General features: G+C 37.3%; 1 protein-coding gene and 1 pseudogene across 1 annotated transcript; both read left to right on the forward strand.

Moving 5' to 3' along the window:
- Window positions 1–252: 252 nt before the first annotated feature.
- Window positions 253–6151, forward strand: LOC137745780 (protoheme IX farnesyltransferase, mitochondrial-like; annotated as a pseudogene).
- A 6875-nt stretch (window positions 6152–13026) lies between these two features.
- On the forward strand, window positions 13027–16310 carry LOC137746079 (receptor-like protein EIX1). The gene has a single exon (XM_068486139.1). It carries the CDS (start codon window positions 13027–13029, stop codon window positions 16138–16140), a length of 3114 nt encoding a protein of 1037 aa, XP_068342240.1. The 3' UTR covers window positions 16141–16310.
- The last annotated feature ends 4417 nt before the right edge of the window (window positions 16311–20727 follow it).

A 20727-nucleotide genomic window follows, 5' to 3' on the forward strand; every position in this document is an offset into this window, starting at 1 on the left:
GTTACATAGAAAGCTTAGAGAAATTCTAACCCTTCTTGGGTCACTTCCAAATAATTAAAATTGAGGAGAAGACAACTTAATATATGCACAGTACAATTCACGAATGGACGCGACGATATATAAAGAATCCATTCATTTTTCCCTGTCTAAGAATCAAAGAGAGAAAACATTTGCATAAGAATGATCCTTCAAGCTCGGGCTTCACCGATCCGATGGAGTCGGAGCCCTTTCGGCGGCGGGCTGATCTCCCGTCGTTGGCTTCCAGGGCCTCGCACATGGCCCGCCACTATGGCCAGTGCTATTGGGAGCTCTCCAAAGCTCGCCTCAGGTACTCGTTACCTCCTTTTCTTCAATCCATTTTTCATTGATTTTTTTTTAAATTCAATCATTTTTCATCTGGGAATAATTAAATCATTGTATTATCTGATATTTTTTGATAATTTCTGTGATAATTTTGTAATTTTGTGTGCGCGCGATTATTTGATATGTTTAATCTCATGTTGATTCACACAGTTGTATTGCCCTTAAACGTTTGATTTTCTATTGGAAAGCAAGATTTAATTTCAATGTATCAATAAGATAATCTCTATGGACAAGCTGTCATTCTTAAACAAACTGGATTGCAGAAACAATAATTAGGTTATCGAAAAGGATACACCCCATTGTGAAGAAAGTGAGGAGAAAAAAAAGAAAAAAAGAAATCAAGTTTGAACACATTAAGTCCTCCTTGCCCGCAAAAATATGGTCTTTGAAATTCTCTTGTTTCTCTCCAGCAACAATTTTATGCCTCTCAAGAATCAGGGAAGAGCACCTAGATAGGATTTCCCAACTGACATTTCCTTCCCAACTGAAATTCTCTTGCCCTTTTATACTCAGTTTTAACACATTATACACCAGCATGGAGACGAACAGACGTGTAGTCTTGTCCTTATCCTCCATGAGAAACCAATGAGGCGGCTAACCAAGAAAAAACTAAATCAATAAAGAGAGATGGATTGTCACATAAACCGAGAAGTTGCCACATGGTTTTAAACTCTATCTTCTAGCATCTGATCTAACCAGATATAAACGAAAGTTCCCCGAAAAAGACAACCAAGAAGTGAGCTCCCCCTATTTCCAAATCATTGAAATCTTTCCTGAAACCATCCCAGCTCAATGGAATAGAAGTTCTTACAAATCTAGTAAGGGGCATGTTTTAATAACTGGAGATATTGTACAGGTGAGGAAACTAATTATTCAAATATGACTCCCCAACCCTTTTTCTCTTCCTAGAATTCATCCTCTCTTCTGTAACCGGTGCTAACTTGCAGCAAGATGAAGGGACTCTTATCCTGAGAATTCTATTTTGAACGGCTTGGACTCGATCTCCTCACAGCTGATTTTGCATCCCACCCATGTTCATGTAACCCATACTCGTTTCAATATAAACATTCGTAAAGGATCCCTTTCTCAAGGAAATAAACATTGTCACTTGGTGAGAAAATACATATTTTCCACCTCCATCTAGTTAAGTTGAGTTATCACTTATTAAGTTATTATGCCAATTTTTTTTCAACTCCTGAATTCAGGACTCAGTTTGATTGCTCTGTTAGAAAAGGATGTTTCGATGTTTTGCTTCAACATGTAAAAGCAGTATTGGGTGTATTTTCATTCATGCATTAAACATGTACATTTTGTGTTCGTAGCGGATTCTCTTCCAACTTGGGGATTATCAAATTTTCGTCATTGAAACTTAGTTTAAGATTTTTTTTTCTTATGAGTTTTTCACTTTCACAGCATGCTAGTCGTTGCAACTTCTGGAACTGGGTTTATTCTTGGAAGTGGCCATGCCATTGATTTTGCTGGACTTTGTTGCACATGTGTGGGTACCATGATGGTTGCAGAATCTGCTAATTCCTTAAATCAGGTTTGCTGTTCAATAACAGATTTTTCTTTCTACACACACACAATATACGGAAGTGGAGCTAACTGGTGGGTCAGTGTGCGAAGAGAGGTCTCCCTTTAACAGGAATACATACACACACCAACATGAAAATTATGAACAAAATATTTAATGATAATTAGAATCGTTTCAAGATTAATGGTTTTCGAAAGTTTAGTATTATTTTATTTCGATGGTGCAGTTTCTAATTTATCATTGTTCAGGGCCCATTTGATCGTTTTTGAGTAGTTAATGGCTCACTATTTGCAGTACCTGTAGTTTTGTAGATGAACAATTTGATCAGGTAAGGTGTTAAATCATTGAAATTATTTGGTTTTAGGTGTTTGAGAAGCAAAATGATGCCAAAATGAACAGAACAAAAAACAGACCACTACCTTCAGGACGCATTACGATCCCTCATGCAGTCACCTGGGCATCCGCTGCTGGTTTAGCTGGCACTGCTTTGTTAGCAAGCAAGGTGCCCAAATGAATTCACACTTTCTTCTATAAATGTTATATGACATTAAATTTCTGATTTCCATCACCTCAAATGTTTGATTGTTTGGGGACTAATGTTGCAACTCTTCGGACAAGGTTGTTGCAGGCTAATATGTTGGCAGCTGGTCTTTGAGCCTCCAATCTAATACTTTATGTGTTTGTCTACACTCCATTGAAGCAGATTCACCCAGTGAACACATGGGTTGGTGCTGTTGTTGGTGCTATCCCTCCGCTTCTAGGGTAATTTGTTCCGTAATTTTCTTTGAGCTACATGCTATTTTCATTGGACCTATTGGAGTTACTTTATTTATTGCTTTGGCTGTTGAACAATTATTCTTTCAATTGACTTATAGTAGCTTAAATGTTAGTTGTTGCAATATATTTTGGCAGCCCAAAACTGAGCTGGGTTTTCTCTAATCCCCATTAAGCATAGCATTAAATAAAAACCAAGTTTGTTTTCCAATATCTATTGAAAGTACCCATTGCTGTACTGTACTAAATGTATTATACATAAAACTGCAAATTCCCCCATTATCTTTTTCTCTCTGTCCTCCCCACGACCTCCTCTCTGGTCTGAATTTTTTTGTAATATCTACGAACTTACCTCATAGCTTCCACTTGTTTAACAGTAAAATAGATCTCTCTCTCTCTCGCTTACACACATACACGTGTTTGCTTGTGCGTACGCCTTGTTATGTGACCATTTTCAAGTTGATCTTGAACAACCCCATGCAGAGGTAGTTTTCTTTGCATCACCATCTGATTGGTTAACACTCCTGTAGCCAAGGACTGCATCACAAAGTAACACAATTATTGTTGATCGGTTTGTCTTTGCATGTATATGAGAGGATGATTGACCATTACTTACCTCTCTCTGATATCCCGTTTTATCTGCCCCATAGACTTTTAGATATGAAGCTTCTAACCCTGCCAATCAACTTTGATCTTTGGATGTTATTATGGAGATCTGTTGGGAATCATGGTGGCTGACTTTAGCCGTAGGCATAAAAAATAGAAACCGGGTTTTTTTTATTCAGTTACTAGTAGTTTTACTATTTTCTTGTCTATAATTCAACCTTACTTTTTCTTATTGATACAAGAGCAATTCTTATTTATTCTGATTGAAAAAAATGGGAATAGCTCTAATTTTCTTCATTATAATTCTTTGTGCTGGAAGTTCCCCTTGGAGAATTCATATACTCTATAATTTTCTCGATGTTGAAGTTCCCTTTGCAGATCTGAACTGATATTCTTGTTTGTTTCATTACGAGTCATGCCATAAATAAGTTGTTATCAAGAACTGAATTTCCTGCATGCTGCTTCATGATTTCTATTTTGGGTTTCAGTTGGGCTGCACCTTCCGGCCAGGTTTCCCTCAATGCAATGCTACTCCCAGCTGCTCTCTACTTTTGGCAAATACCTCATTTTATGGCCCTAGCATACTTGTGCCGTAATGACTATGCCACCGGAGGGTATGAACTTTTGGGTCTTTCACAGTCTTACTTTAATATTTATGTCATCAGTTGAAAAGATTCAACTTTTGCACCTGGAAATTGTTTCAGAACAGGAGTTTTATTTCCTGCCTTTGCTTTCATGGGCCTTGTATCTGTTCATGGAAAGAATTAATCAATATCCAATTATGCCCTATGAGTTCAAGGCAGAAAGAATTATAGTTGACAGATTTTATACTTTTGAGAACGAATGTTCTGAGCAGCCTGTTTTGCTATCAATTTAATTTCCCTTTTAAATGATTAGCATGAGATTTTAGGAATTTGCTGTCAAGCTGATTGTAGGTGGGATCTTTGTATGTTGATGGTGGTCCACAGATTATTGATGCAGTTCACTTGGCTCCTTCGTGTCTAATCCTTTTTCGTTTGTTGCATATTCTGATTTAGCATGTTCTTCCTTGCTGATGCTTCTGGTCAGAGAACAGCCTAGGTAGCTTTAAGGAATTGCATATACATGATCCCTTTGGGGTTCTTGGCCTATGACTGTAAGTCCAAGACTCACAAACCATCTTTCTTTTTCTAATCGTGTTTCTATTTGTATTTTTGTATTCCTGTTGGTGGTTGTCTTCTTGTAATGCTCTTTGGGCCTTTTTCTTTTTCTTCTCGCTTTTCAACCAATCTTATTTCTTATTGAAAGAAGGTTTTCCGTCATATAGGTGCCAGCATTGGTCTTCTTTAAATTGAAAATAAGTGATTTAGACTTACATTTACCATTGCGAAAAAAACACAAGAAATGTTCTCTCTTTTCCTTTTTTCTTCCATGAAATTGATTGGTATCTGGCTGTCGTGTCTGATATGGCTGTTTTCAGATTGCATTTCTGAGTCTTTAGGTATTTGCATTTTTCTAAGGCTCTTGGTGGTTTTAACAAAGCTGATGAGTTATATTTGTTATTCATGGTTTTGGTTAATTTCATATGTCACTGGTCCTCTCGTACATTGATTTTAATATGTGGCTTCTTCTACCTGTTATCAATTGTATGATACTGTGGGGACAATTCTTGATCATCTTAGTACGTGATTGATTAATCGGACATGTCATTTTTGTTATCATGCAACTCTTCTTGGTAGTAGAATGACCAACATATTCCATGCTTGAGATGCAACCCTTGGCCTTTGATCACTAAGCAGGGAATAATTAATGTTGGGGATTACATCTCATTCCGCCCGTTTCTTCTGTCTGCAGGGGGTATGACGTCTGGATGGTTTTGTCTTGAATCTACTCTTCTTACTCTCGCGATAACTGCAACATCATTTTCATTCTACGGAGACCATACCACACATAAAGCAAGGAAGATGTTTCATGCCAGCCTTCTTTACCTTCCTGTATTTATGTCGGGGATTATGTTCCACCGCATCGTTGATAATCAACAAAGCCTTTCTGAAGAGAATTTAGAGAGTAGTGTTGAGCTTTCATTGTCCTCACAAGACGGCAATGTCAAACGGAAGAGTAGGTCGAGGAATTCCACAGATGGCTCACAAGTTCGCCCACCTGTATCGTACACCTCTATTGCACCGTTTCCATTTCTCCCAGTTCCTTCGTATGCCGATCCATGATATGTTTCTGGGTCCCTTGTTTTGTACCATGAAACGTCGAAAGCTGCCCGATAAAGTATTTTTGTTCAAAGAGCAATGTCTTTCCCCAAGCAAGCGTCTCCTGGAAAGGTAGAAATCCTGTATTCTTTTGCAAATTGCAAGTTTCTTGTTGCGAATGTATTTTTTGCTTTGTAGTGTTGGAGGTTTAGGTGTTTGAGTTGGTAATGCATTGTTGATTTTAAGTATACGAATAAGGCGGCCATCTGTTCAATGATTATGGAAGAGCAGCTATTGATTTTTTTTGCAGAAGAATACAGAGTGATTTATAATATGAACGGTTCTAATCATAAACTTCTCATTCTTAAGGAGCCAAGGTATCTGCATCAACTGCAGGATCGAGTTGCTCAGCCTTATTGAGATAGCTCCTAGACTCCACGGGTTTGTGCACTTCTTAGATCATTCGATCGTCGTTAACTAATTAGGCGATTGCCCTACAGTCGTTTTTGCGAAGTCCAGTCGTCTTTGTGTTCTTAAGCTTGAGTAAGGTGATCGCTCTACAGTCGTTTTTGCGTTCACCTTCCATACCTATTTAAGCACAAGTCCCATTTGCATTTCACATATGGGATTGGAAGACTTCCAAGAACTAACTTGCATTAAGCGTCTCTCGTTCACATACTATCGTACGTAAGACCATCTTCAAAGAAGATGCCAAAAATGTCACATAAATATATAACAGTAATAAATTCCGTATCATTTACTCCAACCAAGATATCAAAGATGACATGGAAAAGAAGGCTAAGCTGACATGGACAAAAAGATATCAAATTTGAAGTTACCTTCAAATTTGATTTTTTTTTTTCTATTTCTAAAGGTATTCTACTTGTCTTACCTTAAATGAAGCACTACATTATATTATTTTTAAACCAACAATAACCCAAACTTTTATTATTTTTGTTTAAAAAAACATAAATGAAGCAATAAATTTTGGCGTATCGGGTGGAAGGAAAATATTGACAATATGTTACATTGCCAAGTCAGCCATCAAATTGAAATTTGATGTTTTTAATTTGATTTCTCCTTTGGAAATGCTCGAACATACTAAAACGTGTGTACAAATTACATGTGCACGTGTTCTTATTATAAACATAAAATTCTGTAAATCGATCATGAAGTTTCTTGACGAACTCCTCAATCTTAAGGAGCCAAGATATCTGCATCAACTGCATGATCGAGTTGCCAAGCCCTTGATAGAGTTGTGTGCCCCCTATTATATTGAGATTAGGCGATCGCTCTTTTTGGGTTCACCTTCCATACCTATTTAAGCGCAAGTCCCATTTGCATTTCACATTTAGGATTGGAAGCCTTCCAAGAACTAACTTGCCATAAGTGTCTCTTGTTCAAACGAGATATCAAAAATGTCATATAGACATATAACAATAATAAATGACGTATCATTTACTCCAATCAAGATGTCAAAGATGACATGAAAAAGAAGGCTAAGCTGACATGGATAAAGAGATGTTAAATTTGAAGTTGTCTTTAAATTTAATTATTTTTTATTTTCTATTTTCAAAGGTCCACTTGCTTTACCATAAATGAAGCAATAAATTATATTATTTTTAAACCAACAATCCAACTTTTATTATTTTTGTTTGAAAAAACATAAATGAAGCAATAAATTTTGGCATATCGGGTTGAATGAAAATATTGATAATATGTTAAATTGTCAAGTCAACCATCAAATTGAAATTTGATGTTTTGAACTTGACGTCTCATTTGCAAATGTTTTAACATACTAAAACGTGTGTACATATTACATATGCACGTGTTCAAGTCTGTGTCTACATTTGGCCACGTGTTACCATCACTGACTCAATTATCAACCCCTATTTCCAATTAATTTGTATAGATCGGGCCAAATGTTTTTTTGCAAGCCCTTCATTTCCAAATTCCAAATCTTTAATATTAAAAGTTTGAAAAATATCCACTTACTGCTTCCCTCACAATCACATGACTTTTCCTTGTGGATCAAGTTAGAACCACCATTACCTGGAATTTGTTTTGGGAATGGAACGTCGCTTTTGTCTTATTTCTCTTGACTGACTTAAAGACTGTCAAACGTTTTTGCGGGGAGAAATTTTTAGTTGTGACGGGAACACAAGTGGTACATCATGTATTTTAATAGGAATGGTGAGAAATTTTTTTTTTTAAAGTTATTAAATTTTTAGCATACATATCTCATCATTTGTTTAATGACACATGATGTACCACTCTATGTACTGGTCACATTGAAAAATCTCTCCTTTACGGGCTGGATGTGGAAAAAGGAAGCACATTTCATAAACTTCCAAGCTAAAAACTGGCTTTTCCTATGTAAACCAGATTGGGCCGCTGGATGTAGAAAAAGGAAGCCCTTTTCATAAAATTTGAAGCTAAAAAGTACCTTTTTTTATGTAAAATAGACTGGATTAAATGTATCGTGTGACAGGAAAACAAACCGTAGAAAAAGGAAGCTCTTTTCATAAAATTCCAAGCTAAAAAGTTGCTTTTCCTATGTAAAACCGACTGGCCGCTGGACGTAGAAAAAGAAAGCTCTTTTCATAAAATTCCAAGCTAAAAAGTAGCTTTTTCTATTTAAAACCTATTGGACTAAGGCTTGGTTTGGTACTAAGATGATTCTGAAAAAAGATGGTATCAAAAAAAGCTAGGAACTGTTTTTGTGTTTGATAAACATTCAGCTTCAGCTTTTTTTCACAGTTTTTGGTGAAAAAAAGCCAAAAACAAGAAGCTGCAAAACCTAGCTATGAAAAATCGACTTTTTTTCACATTTGTTTTACATAAAAGTTTATCAAACACTATAATATTGCTTCTTTTTTTTTTTTTTTTTTCAAAAACACTTTACAAAAAGGTTTACCAAACACTCTGCTACTTTATTTCACAGCTGCTTATGCTCACAACACAGCAGAAGTAGTTTTTTTTTCAAAGCACAGTAATACCAAACCATCCCTAAATGTACCATGTGACAGGGTGTTTGTCACCCACAATGTCATGTGTAAAGTACTTTCAAATTTGTTAGCTCAGTTGCTGTTTACTTTTGTTGAAATTAAATATCCACTTGAGTGAAATACAGGCATTAGGCCTAATCCAAACTTATTTTAGGTGCAAACATTTTGTTCATTTTTTTCCCTCCTGTAGACTGACCGATAAGTTATGGAAGAACATTGTCTACCAGTCAAATTTAAAAGAGATAGAATCATGAACAATAATGAAGTTTATATTATTTTATTTTCGATGCACAAGTAGTTAATTTTAATTAAAAAGTTTCATGATGATGAACTAATCTCCATTGGAAAATGAAACAAATAAATCCTTCGATCTTAGGATAGTTTGTCAGTCAATACTTCAATTCTTTTCTGGGAAATGATTTTTAAAACTAATTAAGTAGATCAATTATTGCTCTTTTTGGGTTCACCTTCCATACATATTTAAGCGCAAGTCCCATTTGCATTTCACATATAGGATTGGAAGACTTCCAAGAACTAACTTGCCATAAGTGTCTCTTGTTCAAATGAGATATGAAAAATGCCATATAGACATATAACAATAATAAATGACGTATCATTTACTTCAATCAAGATGTCAAAGATGACATGAAAAAGAAGGCTAAGCTGACATAGATAAAGAGATGTTAAATTTGAAGTTGTCTTTAAATTTAATTATTTTTTATTTTTTATTTTCAAAGGTCCACTTGCTTTACCATAAATGAAGCAATAAATTATATTATTTTTAAACCAACAACCCAACTTTTATTATTTTTGTTTGAAAAAACATAAATGAAGCAATAAATTTTGGCATATCAGATGGAATGAAAATGTTGATAATATGTTAAATTGTCAAGTCAACCATCAAATTGAAATTTGATGTTTTAAACTTGATGTCTCATTTGCAAATGTTTTAACATACTAAAACGTGTGTACAGATTACATATGCACGTGTTCAAGTCTGTGTCTAAATTTGGCCACGTGTTACCATCACTGGCTCAATTATCAACCTTATTTACATTTAATTTGTATAGATGGGGCCAAATGTTTTTTTTCAAGCCCTTCATTTCCAAATTCCAAATCTTTAATATTAAAAGTTTGAAAAATATCCACTTACTGCTTTCCTCACAACCACTTGACTTTTCCTTGTGGATCAAGTTAGAACCACCATTGCCTGGAATTTGTTTTGGTAATGGAACGTCGCTTTTGTCTTATTTCTCTTGACTGACTTAAAGACTGTCAAATGTCTTTGCGGGGAGAAATTTTTAGTTGTTACGGGAACACAAGTGGTACATTATGTATTTTAATAGGAATGGTGAGCAATTTTTTTTTTTTTTAGTTATTAACTTTTTAGCACACATATCTCACCATTTATTTAGTAACACGTGATGTACCACTCTGTGTACCGATCACATTAAAAAACCTCTCATTTGTTGGCTGGATGTGGAAAAAGGAAGCACTTTTCATAAACTTCCAAGCTAAAAAGTGGCTTTTCCTATGTAAACCCGACTGGGCCGCTGGACGTAGAAAAAGAAGCCCTTTTCATAAAATTTGAAGCTAAAAAGTACCTTTTTCTATGTAAAATAGACTGGATTAAATGTACCGTATGACAAGGAAAAGAAACCGTAGAAAGAGGAAGCTCTTTTCATAAAATTCCAAGCTAAAAAGTTGATTTTCCTATGTAAAACCGACTGGCCGCTAGACGTAGAAAAAGAAAGCTCTTTTCCTAAAAGTTCAAGCTAAAAAGTGGCTTTTTCTATTTAAAACCTATTGGACTAAGACTTGGTTTGATGTGTTCGTAACATGTGACCGATAACGATCCGATTAGTTAACTCGTTGACCCAAAACCCGTTATTTTCTTGTCGTTTCGAATCAGATTAACAGGTCATGTAAGAAATTGCCATGTCTATGCTCCAATTTGGACCTCCCTTTTCTCTGATACATAATTTGTCTTGTAAACTACTATACATCACACAAAATGCGCATTTCAAAGAACTTTATCGGAGTTGTTTTATTTCATAGGTTACTAAGTGTCTCTCATGACTTTTCTTTGGGGATGAAGTTGAACTATCACTACCTGGAATTAGTTTTGGGGATGGACCATCATTTTTGCCTTTTATCTCTTGACTGACTTATAAATTTTTCCACAACGACTTTGTCTACTGTCTTTGTGGCGCTGGATGTGGAAGAATGAAGCTTCTTTCATAAATTTCAAAGGTTGAGCAAAATCTCCTCCAATTATATTTTTGATGGGAAAAATAATCACCTTAAGACAAAAAAAAAAAAAAAAAAAAAATAGAGAGAGAGAGAGAGAGAAGAAATAAGACCTGTAGAATATTAATCTTCGTGAGGTATATAATTATATATGCAAGTGGTAAATTGTTTTGATGTATAAGGTCTTTCTCTTTGACCAACGAAGAGAAAGCGTTGTTTACTCTGATACATAATTTAACTTCTAGATATTTCAGAGGACCTTATAGGAGTTGTATTTCTCAGGTTACTAACCATTTCTCACAAACAAGTTATGTTCTTCAAGGTATGTGGCATAGATGGGGTTATGATCCAAGTTACGTTCTTTTCTATGCCTTATTCTATAAAGGACTTCAAATATTTTCTTTATGTATGACAAATGATAACCACAAGTTGATTGGCTCTTAGTTCAACTCAGTTGGCAATTCTCACATGGATATGTTTACAGAAATGTATAAAAGACCATACGAAAATGAAAGAACAGAAGGGAAAGGATGTTAAATACTTAGAAAATATCCAACTACAAAGTAATAACTTGAAAGAAATGAAAAATATAAGAGATCAAGCAAGTTAAACCCATTTGGGCAAACTTTCTTGCTAGTCGGGCAAGTTCGTGCACGTTGTTGAAGTGATTTGAAAAGAATTTTCTTAAAGGGAATCGATCTTACGGGCAATGTAGCAGAGCTTTAAACATAAATACATGTACAAATATGCTAGATTACAAAAGGAATTTGAAATATTGTAGGCTGCAGATATTCAAAGTTTTTATGAGTTGTGAATTGAGTGTCATTTTCTTCTTTCTTTATGCTACTATATATAGAACATACATTTCTTCCAGTTTAAACCTTTTACTCTTAGCATAATTATGTATGCTCCTAGTTGTTGATGTAAATACTAATAGAAGGAAAAAAAATTACATTGCAACTTGAGCTTTTATCCCCTCAAATTAACCAAAATGTCGTCACAAAGTAGCTTTTCCTAAGTAAAACTAACTAGGTTAAATGTACAGTGTGATAGGGTGTTTGTAGCCCACAATGCCACATGTAAAGTACTTTCAAATCCTTGAGCTCAATTACTATTTACTTATGTTGAAATTAAATATCCATTAGCACTTGAATAAAATAAAGGCATTAGGCTCAAACTTATTCTGGGTCAAAACATCTTGTTCATTTTTTACCCTCACGTAGACGAGAAATTATAGCGTAGTACAGTAATACCACGTCATCCGTGGTATTTCTTTTCAAATTTCGCCATGTGTCATGTTTTTAATAAGTGGAATTTAATCTCATTTTTAATCTTTAAATAAATTTAAAATGAAAAAAAAAAAAAAAAAAAAGAACAAAACAGATCGTGTTCCTGAAGTTTTAGCCCCCTCCGACCCAACCTGGTAATCCCCTTCCACACACCGCCGCATATCTTTTGTTCACGATTTGGGGATTAAAATCGAAAATCCTTTCGGATGCCGGCTCCCAAGCGGTGTGAAGGCGTTTGGAAATACATTCAGCGTGGCTGATGGGTTTGCTTGGCTGAGTCGGACTCATCGATTCAGCGTGGTTGTGGTTGAATTTGGAAAGTTGGTAAAGAAGAAAACGGGATTTGATTTGAAGGTTAGACAATTAGATTCAATTTTAGTTTCTGTATTCTTTTGTTTTGATTAAGTTGGGTGGGCACTGACTGATTTTGTTTTGAAATTTCCGTGACTGATGAGGAAATCATCAGAAAATTGAGATTCAATTCCAGCTGTATAAAAGTGGTCGAACGTGGCAAACTTTGAATGGAAGTACCACGAATGATCTATAAGTTATGGAAGAACATTGTCTACCGCTCAAATTTAAAAGAGATGCATCATGAAAAGTGATGAACTTTATATTATTTTATTTTCAATGCACAAGGAATTAATTTTAATTAAAATGTTTCATGATGATGAACTAATCTCCACTGAAAAATGAAACAAATAAATCCTTCAATCTCAGGATAATTTGTCAATCAATATTTCAATTCTCTTGTGGAAAATGATTTTTAAAACTAATTAAGTAGATCGATTATTGCTATATATGTGCCTCACGTTTCTTTGGGGATGAAGTTGAACCATCACTGTTTGCAATTTGTTTTGGGGATGGACCATCCTTTTTGTCTTTTATCTCTTGATTCACTACCGTCTTTGTAGGTCTGGAGATGTAGAAAAGTAATTTGTAGTAAATATCTTTACTAACGTGTGTATAAATAGCACTCTAAATTACTCATTCCTCACACCAATCACCTACTTGATATCTATATGGATAGAGTCATGAGAGTTGTTCCGCTACTCAGCTTTCTATGCATTGCGTCTATTACTCTTAGTTTATGCAATGGAAACTTGAATGTGCCTTGCCAACAAAATGAGAGACAAACACTTCTTATGTTCAAGAAAGATCTCAATGATTCTTCAAATCTGCTTTCTTCTTGGGCTGCTGAAGGCGATTGTTGCACCTGGACCGGTGTTGCCTGCGACAATTTAACCGGTCATGTCCGTGAGCTCCACCTTGCTGGTTATTATGATGAAGTGGCTGGTGAGTACCTTACGCTGGGTGGTAAGGTAAATCCTTCTCTACTCAATTTAAAGCATCTCACCTACTTGGACTTGAGCTGCAATGATTTTGGAGGACGACAGTTTCCCAGCTTTCTTGGTTCTCTTAAAGGTTTAAGGTATCTTAACCTCTCAGATGCAGGGTTCAACGGAATCGTTCCTCATCAGTTGGGAAATCTCTCAATCCTGCGTTATCTGGACCTTTCTTGGAACTTTGGTTCGAAGGTCGAGAATCTCGAATGGCTCTCTGGTCTTTCTCAGTTGAAACATCTTGGCATGGGTTCTATAGATCTTACCAGGGCATCTCATTGGTTACAAGTCAACACACTCCCTTCTCTCCTGGTCGAGTTGCATTTGTCAGGCTGCGAACTTTATCACATGCCAAGTGGTGTTGCGAACTTGACAAGTCTTAAAGTTCTTTATCTGTCCTCCAACTATTTCAACTCTACCATACCTCAAGTAAACACACTCCCTTCTCTCCTGGTCGAGTTGCATTTGTCAAGCTGCGAACTTTATCACATGTCAAGTGGTATTGCGAACTTGACAAGTCTTAAAGTTCTTGATCTGTCCGATAACTATTTCAACTCTACCATACCTCTAGTAAACACACTCCCTTCTCTCCTGGTTGAGTTGCATTTGTCAAGCTGCGAACTTTATCACATGCCAAGTGGTATTGCGAACTTGACAAGTCTTAAAGTTCTTGATCTGTACTACAACCATTTCAACTCCACCATACCTCAATGGTTGTACAGTTTGAACCATCTTGAGTCCCTTGATCTTTCTTTCAATGCTTTCCATGGTGAAATTTCGAGTTCCCTTGGAAACTTGAGAGCCCTTGTTGATCTTTCATTAAGTTATAATCAGCTTGAAGGGGAAATCCCAAACTCATTGGGAAATCTTTGTAAGTTGACTTCTTTTTATCTATCGTCAAACAATTTCCGGGGGAGGGTATCAGAAATCTTTGAAAGTTTGTCTAACTGTAGTTTTGGTCAAATAGATTCCTTATGGCTTTCGGATAATAACTTTTCAGGTCATTTATCTGATCAGCTGGGAATTTTTAAAAATTTACGCTTCCTTGATCTTTCAAATAATTCAATATCAGGTCTCATTCCAGTGTCTTTAGGAAATCTATCACTCTTACAGGAGTTGTTCATTGGTCACAATTCATTCGAGGGTGTTGTCTCTGAAGTTCATTTTACTAATCTTACAAGATTGTCTACCTTTTATGCAAATGAGAACTCCTTGACTCTTAAAACTAGCCCGGACTGGGTTCCTCCTTTTCAACTTTCTACCTTGAGTTTAAGTTATTGGCGTCTGGACCCATCACAGTTGCCCGCATGGCTTCAGAGTCAAAAACACTTGTCCTCTCTCAATATGTCCGGTACAGGAATTTCAGGTACCATTCCGGCTTGGTTGTGGAACATTTCTTCTATTGAAAAGAATGGAGAAATCATTATGGATCTCTCTCGTAATCAATTGTCCGGGGAGGTTCCAAATATAGCTTCTACCCACTGGTTGGATTACTCTGCTCTAGAAGTTGTAATTTTTTTAGGATCTAACCAATTCAACAGTTCATTGCCACTTGTGTCTTCGGCAGTGATTGCACTAGATCTTTCCAATTCATCATTTTCGGGAACTCTCTCTCACTTCTTTTGTGATAGGAGTGATGTACCAAAAAACCTTCAGTTTCTTCTTCTTGACAACAATCGCCTCACTGGAGAAATTCCGGATTGTTGGTTACACTGGCCGAACTTGGAAGTAGTGAATTTAGAAGACAACAATTTGATGGGGAAAATTCCAAGCTCTATTGGGGACTTACTTGACCTTCAATCATTGCACTTGCGCAATAATAACCTATCTGGAGAATTACCCGTGTCCCTACAAAACTGTGGGGAGTTAATCCTTCTTGACCTTCGTGGAAATAAGTTTGTTGGAAGCATTCCAATATGGTTTGGCCAAAGCTTGGTGGTTCTTATTCTTCGCTCAAATATGTTCCAAGGCACCATTCCTGATGAACTTTGTAGTCTCACAAAGCTCCAAATCTTGGACCTTGCGCATAACAATCTCTCGGGAACGATACCAAGGTGTTTCCAAAAGTTGTCATCCATGGCCACTAAATTTTCAAGCGAAGAAGCTCTCAGTATTGAATTTATCATTTCACCATTTTCTCCTTATCGGTGGTCATCCTACTACACAGAGAATGCGGATTTTGTGGCCAAAGGCAGAGAAGTGAAATATAGCACAGTGCTTCGTTTGGTAACTAGCTTGGACCTTTCAAGAAACATGTTGTTTGGAGAAATCCCTGAAGAGCTGACCAACCTCATTAACCTACAAACGTTGAATTTATCCGATAATCTTCTGACCGGAAGAATCCCTTCCAAAATCGGTGATATGGAAGCGTTAGAGTCGCTTGATTTGTCTGTGAACCAACTTTCTGGCGAAATTTCTCCAAGCATCTCGAATTTGACATTTCTCAATCATTTGAATTTGTCCTATAACAATCTAACTGGGCAGATTCCAAAAAGCACTCAGCTTCAGAGCTTTGATTTGTTCAGTTATACTGGCAATAAACTTTGCGGACCTCCATTGGAAGAGCGTTGCAGTACAAATGAGGCCATGCCACTGGTAGGCGATGAGAAGCACAATGAAGGTCATTTACTTGAAGACGATGGTTTCTATTTGAGTTTGGGGCTTGGTTTTGCATTTGGGTTTTGGGTTGTTCTTGGTTCATTGTTCTCTAATGTGCCATGGAGCAATGCATTTTCTCAGTTCCAAAATCGCATTGTGAAGAAGTTCTATGCTGCAATTGTTGAACGTTATTAACTATTTTGTGTAGATAGATCGAGTTTGTGTGGTTTGTTTTTACTCTTTTGTTATCCAATTAGAATGTTACACTGTTGTATGCTTCTTTGTGGCAATTTATTTTGTCTTTTCCTTGGTTTTTTTCTTTGGCAGTATAAAATTGTAAGATTTGCTTTATAAATACGACATTCCTGATAAGGATCATGAAGTTATATATACATATACATACACACATACATATATATATATATATATATAATCTTAAGTTAGATGAGTTTAATTATGATCTCTCACGTAGATATGCAATTTTCTCAAAGCATATTACGCTGCTTGAGCCATTGTTTTCTTCTTTTATGAAATTGACGCATCTTAACCCGATGTCAAGTTGAACATTGAAATCAAGACGTGTTGGCCGTCACTCAGAATGTGACGGAGCCATAACATGCATGCAGATCCAATTTAATAAAATAACTTCAAATAATCTACCAAAAATTGGGTATAGTTTTCTTTGAAAATAGGTTCATGCTTAAATTTAAAACCTGCTGAAAATATTATAATTATTTCAACACCACTTCCCCGAAGGGCCACACCTAACAGGTTATCAACCGTCCACTACATGCATGATAAGTTGTTCAGGGCATGACATGTTTTACAGCAAAAACGGAAGACATGAAGGTACTAAAAGCATGTCCAGTGCTGTCCCTAATAGGGGCAGCTACTGTATAAAACCGGTATAAAACAAATATAAAGACAAATTAAATCTCCAATTGATCAGAAATGAGTCTCTAAAGTATAGGGACTCATCGGATACTTAATTTACGTACTCATATATGGGGACATATGAGTGACTGAAATAGTGGAGCCCGTTGGGCAATTTGAGTGGAATAACTAGCCCACCAACTTGAGTGTTGTTGTCCGGCAAAGATTCCACTTGCACAAACGCGCAGACTTCAGGGTGGTTTCGGTTTTTCATATTCAACTTTATATCAAACAGAGCAGACTTCAGGGTGGTTTCGGTTTTTCATAAAACAGAGCAGACTTCAACTTCATATCCAAACCTATCCAAACGTGTGGGTATCCGTATTGAAAATATTTAGCGGGTAAATTTTGCATTCTTATTTTACATGTTATGCTCCACAAAAATCAATGTTATGCTCACGATCATCCAATTTCATTAAAACATAATGTGAGAGCAAAATGAAGAGTTAAATAACCATTATAGACTATACTAGATAATAAGCCCACGCGTTGCGGTGGGAACCGTTTTAGCCGTAACTACATGAATAAGACACACTTAACTTGAATAAATTCAACACAATCAAGAATGAATAGAGGGACACATAACTAACAGGATAATGAATCAGAACATGGTAGTCAGTTAGAAAAGATTAAAAACACACAGAGCAAGAATGTGAACACTAAACTTATGTTTTCTAACAAATTAAAGCACCCTAATAACAAAACAAGGGAAAATCACAAACCTGGAAGGTCCTCTTGCACTCGTCAACCAAGACTTTGAGCTGATTGAGCAGCTGCCGGACCATCTCTCGCCAATTCAAGAGCAAGCACACCATTAAAAATATCAAAACAAACCGGAGCTGCTTGTTGGCCAAGCTCAGGTCCTCAAATATGCCCTCCTTGAGTACTGTCTGTTAGAGTATGAGTGTGATTCTCACAGTTTAATAATAATCATTGTTATTTCAGATTGGTATAAAGAGGTCTTAATGTGTTTATAAGAGTTAATTCAACTTTGGTTTGGATTGAAACTCACAAAAAAACTTACCTTGATCACATATAAACCAACTGTGATTATCAGCACACAGTAGTTATACAGATAATAAACTCCTTGCAATTTTTGGTACATGTAACACATTATTAAGAATAAGCTCATGAAAGTTGTGTTTGAGTGTAGTAAAACCAATATTGTCAATGGTTAAACCTGTTCCATTGCCAATTGTGATTTTCTTAGAACCTTCAAAGGAAGTGACTTGATTAAGTGAATTAACATATGTAGTGAAGTGGTAAGAAACTCTAATGTCAACTGATAAGATTTTTATCACCTACAAAAGTAGGGATAAAAACACATGAAATACTTGCAAGAATACAAGGATGTTGTAGTACAGATGCTCATGCAAGGTCGTTCTTGACACACCCCGACCGAGATCGGAGCGTGCTGGCCGTCACACAAAGGTGACGTAGCCATGTGCACGTGCGGAAGCTAGTAAAGTAGTAATATAAAAGTACGAATAATTCAAAACTAGCATACAAGTACTAGAATAAGTGCTAGTAAGTGCGATACAAATTCAGAGCAGGTCTATAGCAGTCCAAATAAAACGACAACAGCAGTATGCCCGAAGGCGACCCTACAATGGGGAGTGTCTGTCAGAACGCCGGAAAGCCCTCAAAGGAAACCACCGCAACGGCTAAGCAACTAGAACCTGGAGGGGCGCAAAACAAAAGCGTGAGTGGGCAAAAACAAAGCTCTTTGAAAACCATTTAGCAAAAATACATTATAACCCCTAGCCGTAAAACCTGTATACTTCCCAGAAAATAAACATATGTACGTAAGTGTAGATATGCCAATCATGCTCAAGATATGCCATGCCAAAGCCTCAATATGAATGTAAGTGCCCAGGTATAAATCATATCAACATCATAACATCTGGCAGCCGGAGTCACCTAACGTGACCTGTACGGCTGCGTCTAGAGCTCAAATCTCAACTCTAAAACTGAACCTGCCCACGAGTCGGAACCACTCCAGGTGGTCTGTACGACAGGCCTGGGTGTAACATATATATACGCTTTAGTGCTACGATCACGTGAAGACTGTGCGACTAATCGCGGGTCACCTACGAGTCGGAACCACCTAATGTGGTCTGTACGACAGGCCTATGCACCTAACTTGGATCCAAGCTGAGCGTGTGGTGCGGGAGGTGAACATCACGTGAAGGACTGTGCCCTACTCTGGGCGGGAGCACTAACACCGGGGGTGCAGGTTATGAGCTCTCTAGGCACCTCAACCACTACTGAAACATAAACGTGAATGTCACTTACCTGGCACTTACCTTTGCGTCCACAGCACCCAATATGCATATGTATATGTATGCCACTACGAATGCGTGCAATGATGCATAACGATAATAATAACATGCATAGCATAAGGCAAATAACCCTTTTAAATCAATTTCTGGGAATATAATTGTATATAGGTATATACGGAAAACAAAAGCCCACTCACTGGTATGTAGAAGGGTCGTAGCCCCCCTGCCTCGCGTGTGCACGCTCGTCCTCTGGGTACGTGTCACCTAAATGCGTAACAACTATAAAAACGTTAACTTTAAAGCACATAACCCGTTTCTCGTAATAACTTCTCATACATTGCTCAAAATGGACAAATGAATATACCCACGTGCTCTACACAACCTCAGGATCACAACCATATTTTTAAAATAATTTTTGGACCCCACACGCGCCCCCACGCGCCAGCACAGGCACGGACCTACGCGCCCCCCACGCGCGGCCACGTGCCAGGCACACTGACGGTGTCAACAGACACCGTCAGGAATATTCCGTTAAACTGACGGAATATTCCGTTAAAACTAACCGGATCCGTTAACGGCGTTAGGAATATTCCGTCAGAATTGACGGAATATTCGGTCGCCTTCTTCATTCGATCGCCGGCGACGTCGCCGGCGCTGGAAACTGGGAAAACCTGCAACTTGGGTTTTCTCGCTCATTTTTCATCCGTTTTTCGTGATTCTTGGACCAAATGAAAGCCCTAGACTAGTAGAACATGTCCCAACAAGTTTTAAGGGCTAAAACTAAGAGATTATACCTGTCCAAAAACTCCAAGCTCGGCCAACTTCGAACTAGGCCTTCCCGACGTCCAAATTCGTCCAACGAGCTACTCCGAGGCTCCTGGGAACCTCACCAACACATCTACAAGCTTCAAAAGTCCAAAAACTCAATGTATAAATTTTGCATGAACAGTACTCAATTCGGCCATTGTTGAATCGACGTGAAAACGAAGTATTCCTCACCTGAAAATGGTATATTCGTGCTCCCTTCGACCTCACGATCACAACTGCACCCTTGGTTTCCTCGATCTGTTAGTGTTTATGGTGGTTGTGGGTTTGTCCGTACGTATCAAGGTAACGGGGAGGGAGAGGGAGACGAGAGACAGAGACAGAGAAAGGGCAGGGAGAGAGAGACAATGAGTATGCCTGTGTGTGTGTGGCCCAACACATGCCACAACACACAAAACAACCAATAACGTCAAAGAAACGAACTAGGGGTAAAAATGTCTTTCCACAAGTGCATTTTAATAATCCCGGGACGGGATGTCACAACCTTCCCACCTTAAAAGAATTTCGTCCCGAAATTCAAAACAACAACGCAGCAACCCCCTAGTAGTCAAAGAACAATCGAGGGTACAAATCCCTCATCCGATCCTCTGTCTCCCACGTAGCTTCTTCGACTGAATGGTTTCTCCACAAAACCTTCACTAAATTCACTGTCTTGTTCCTCAGAACCTTCTCTTTCCAATCTAGTATCGTCACCGGCTCCTCCTCGTACGTCAAATCTGGATTAATCTCAAGTGGTTGAGGA

This window comes from Pyrus communis, chromosome 9, assembly GCF_963583255.1.
Source record: "Pyrus communis chromosome 9, drPyrComm1.1, whole genome shotgun sequence".
Taxonomy (NCBI): Eukaryota; Viridiplantae; Streptophyta; class Magnoliopsida; order Rosales; family Rosaceae; genus Pyrus; species Pyrus communis.

Coding starts and splice junctions, on each gene's coding strand:
- LOC137746079 (XM_068486139.1), top strand. CDS start 13,027: ATGGATAGAGTCATGAGAGTTGTTCCGCTACTCAGCTTTCTATGCATT.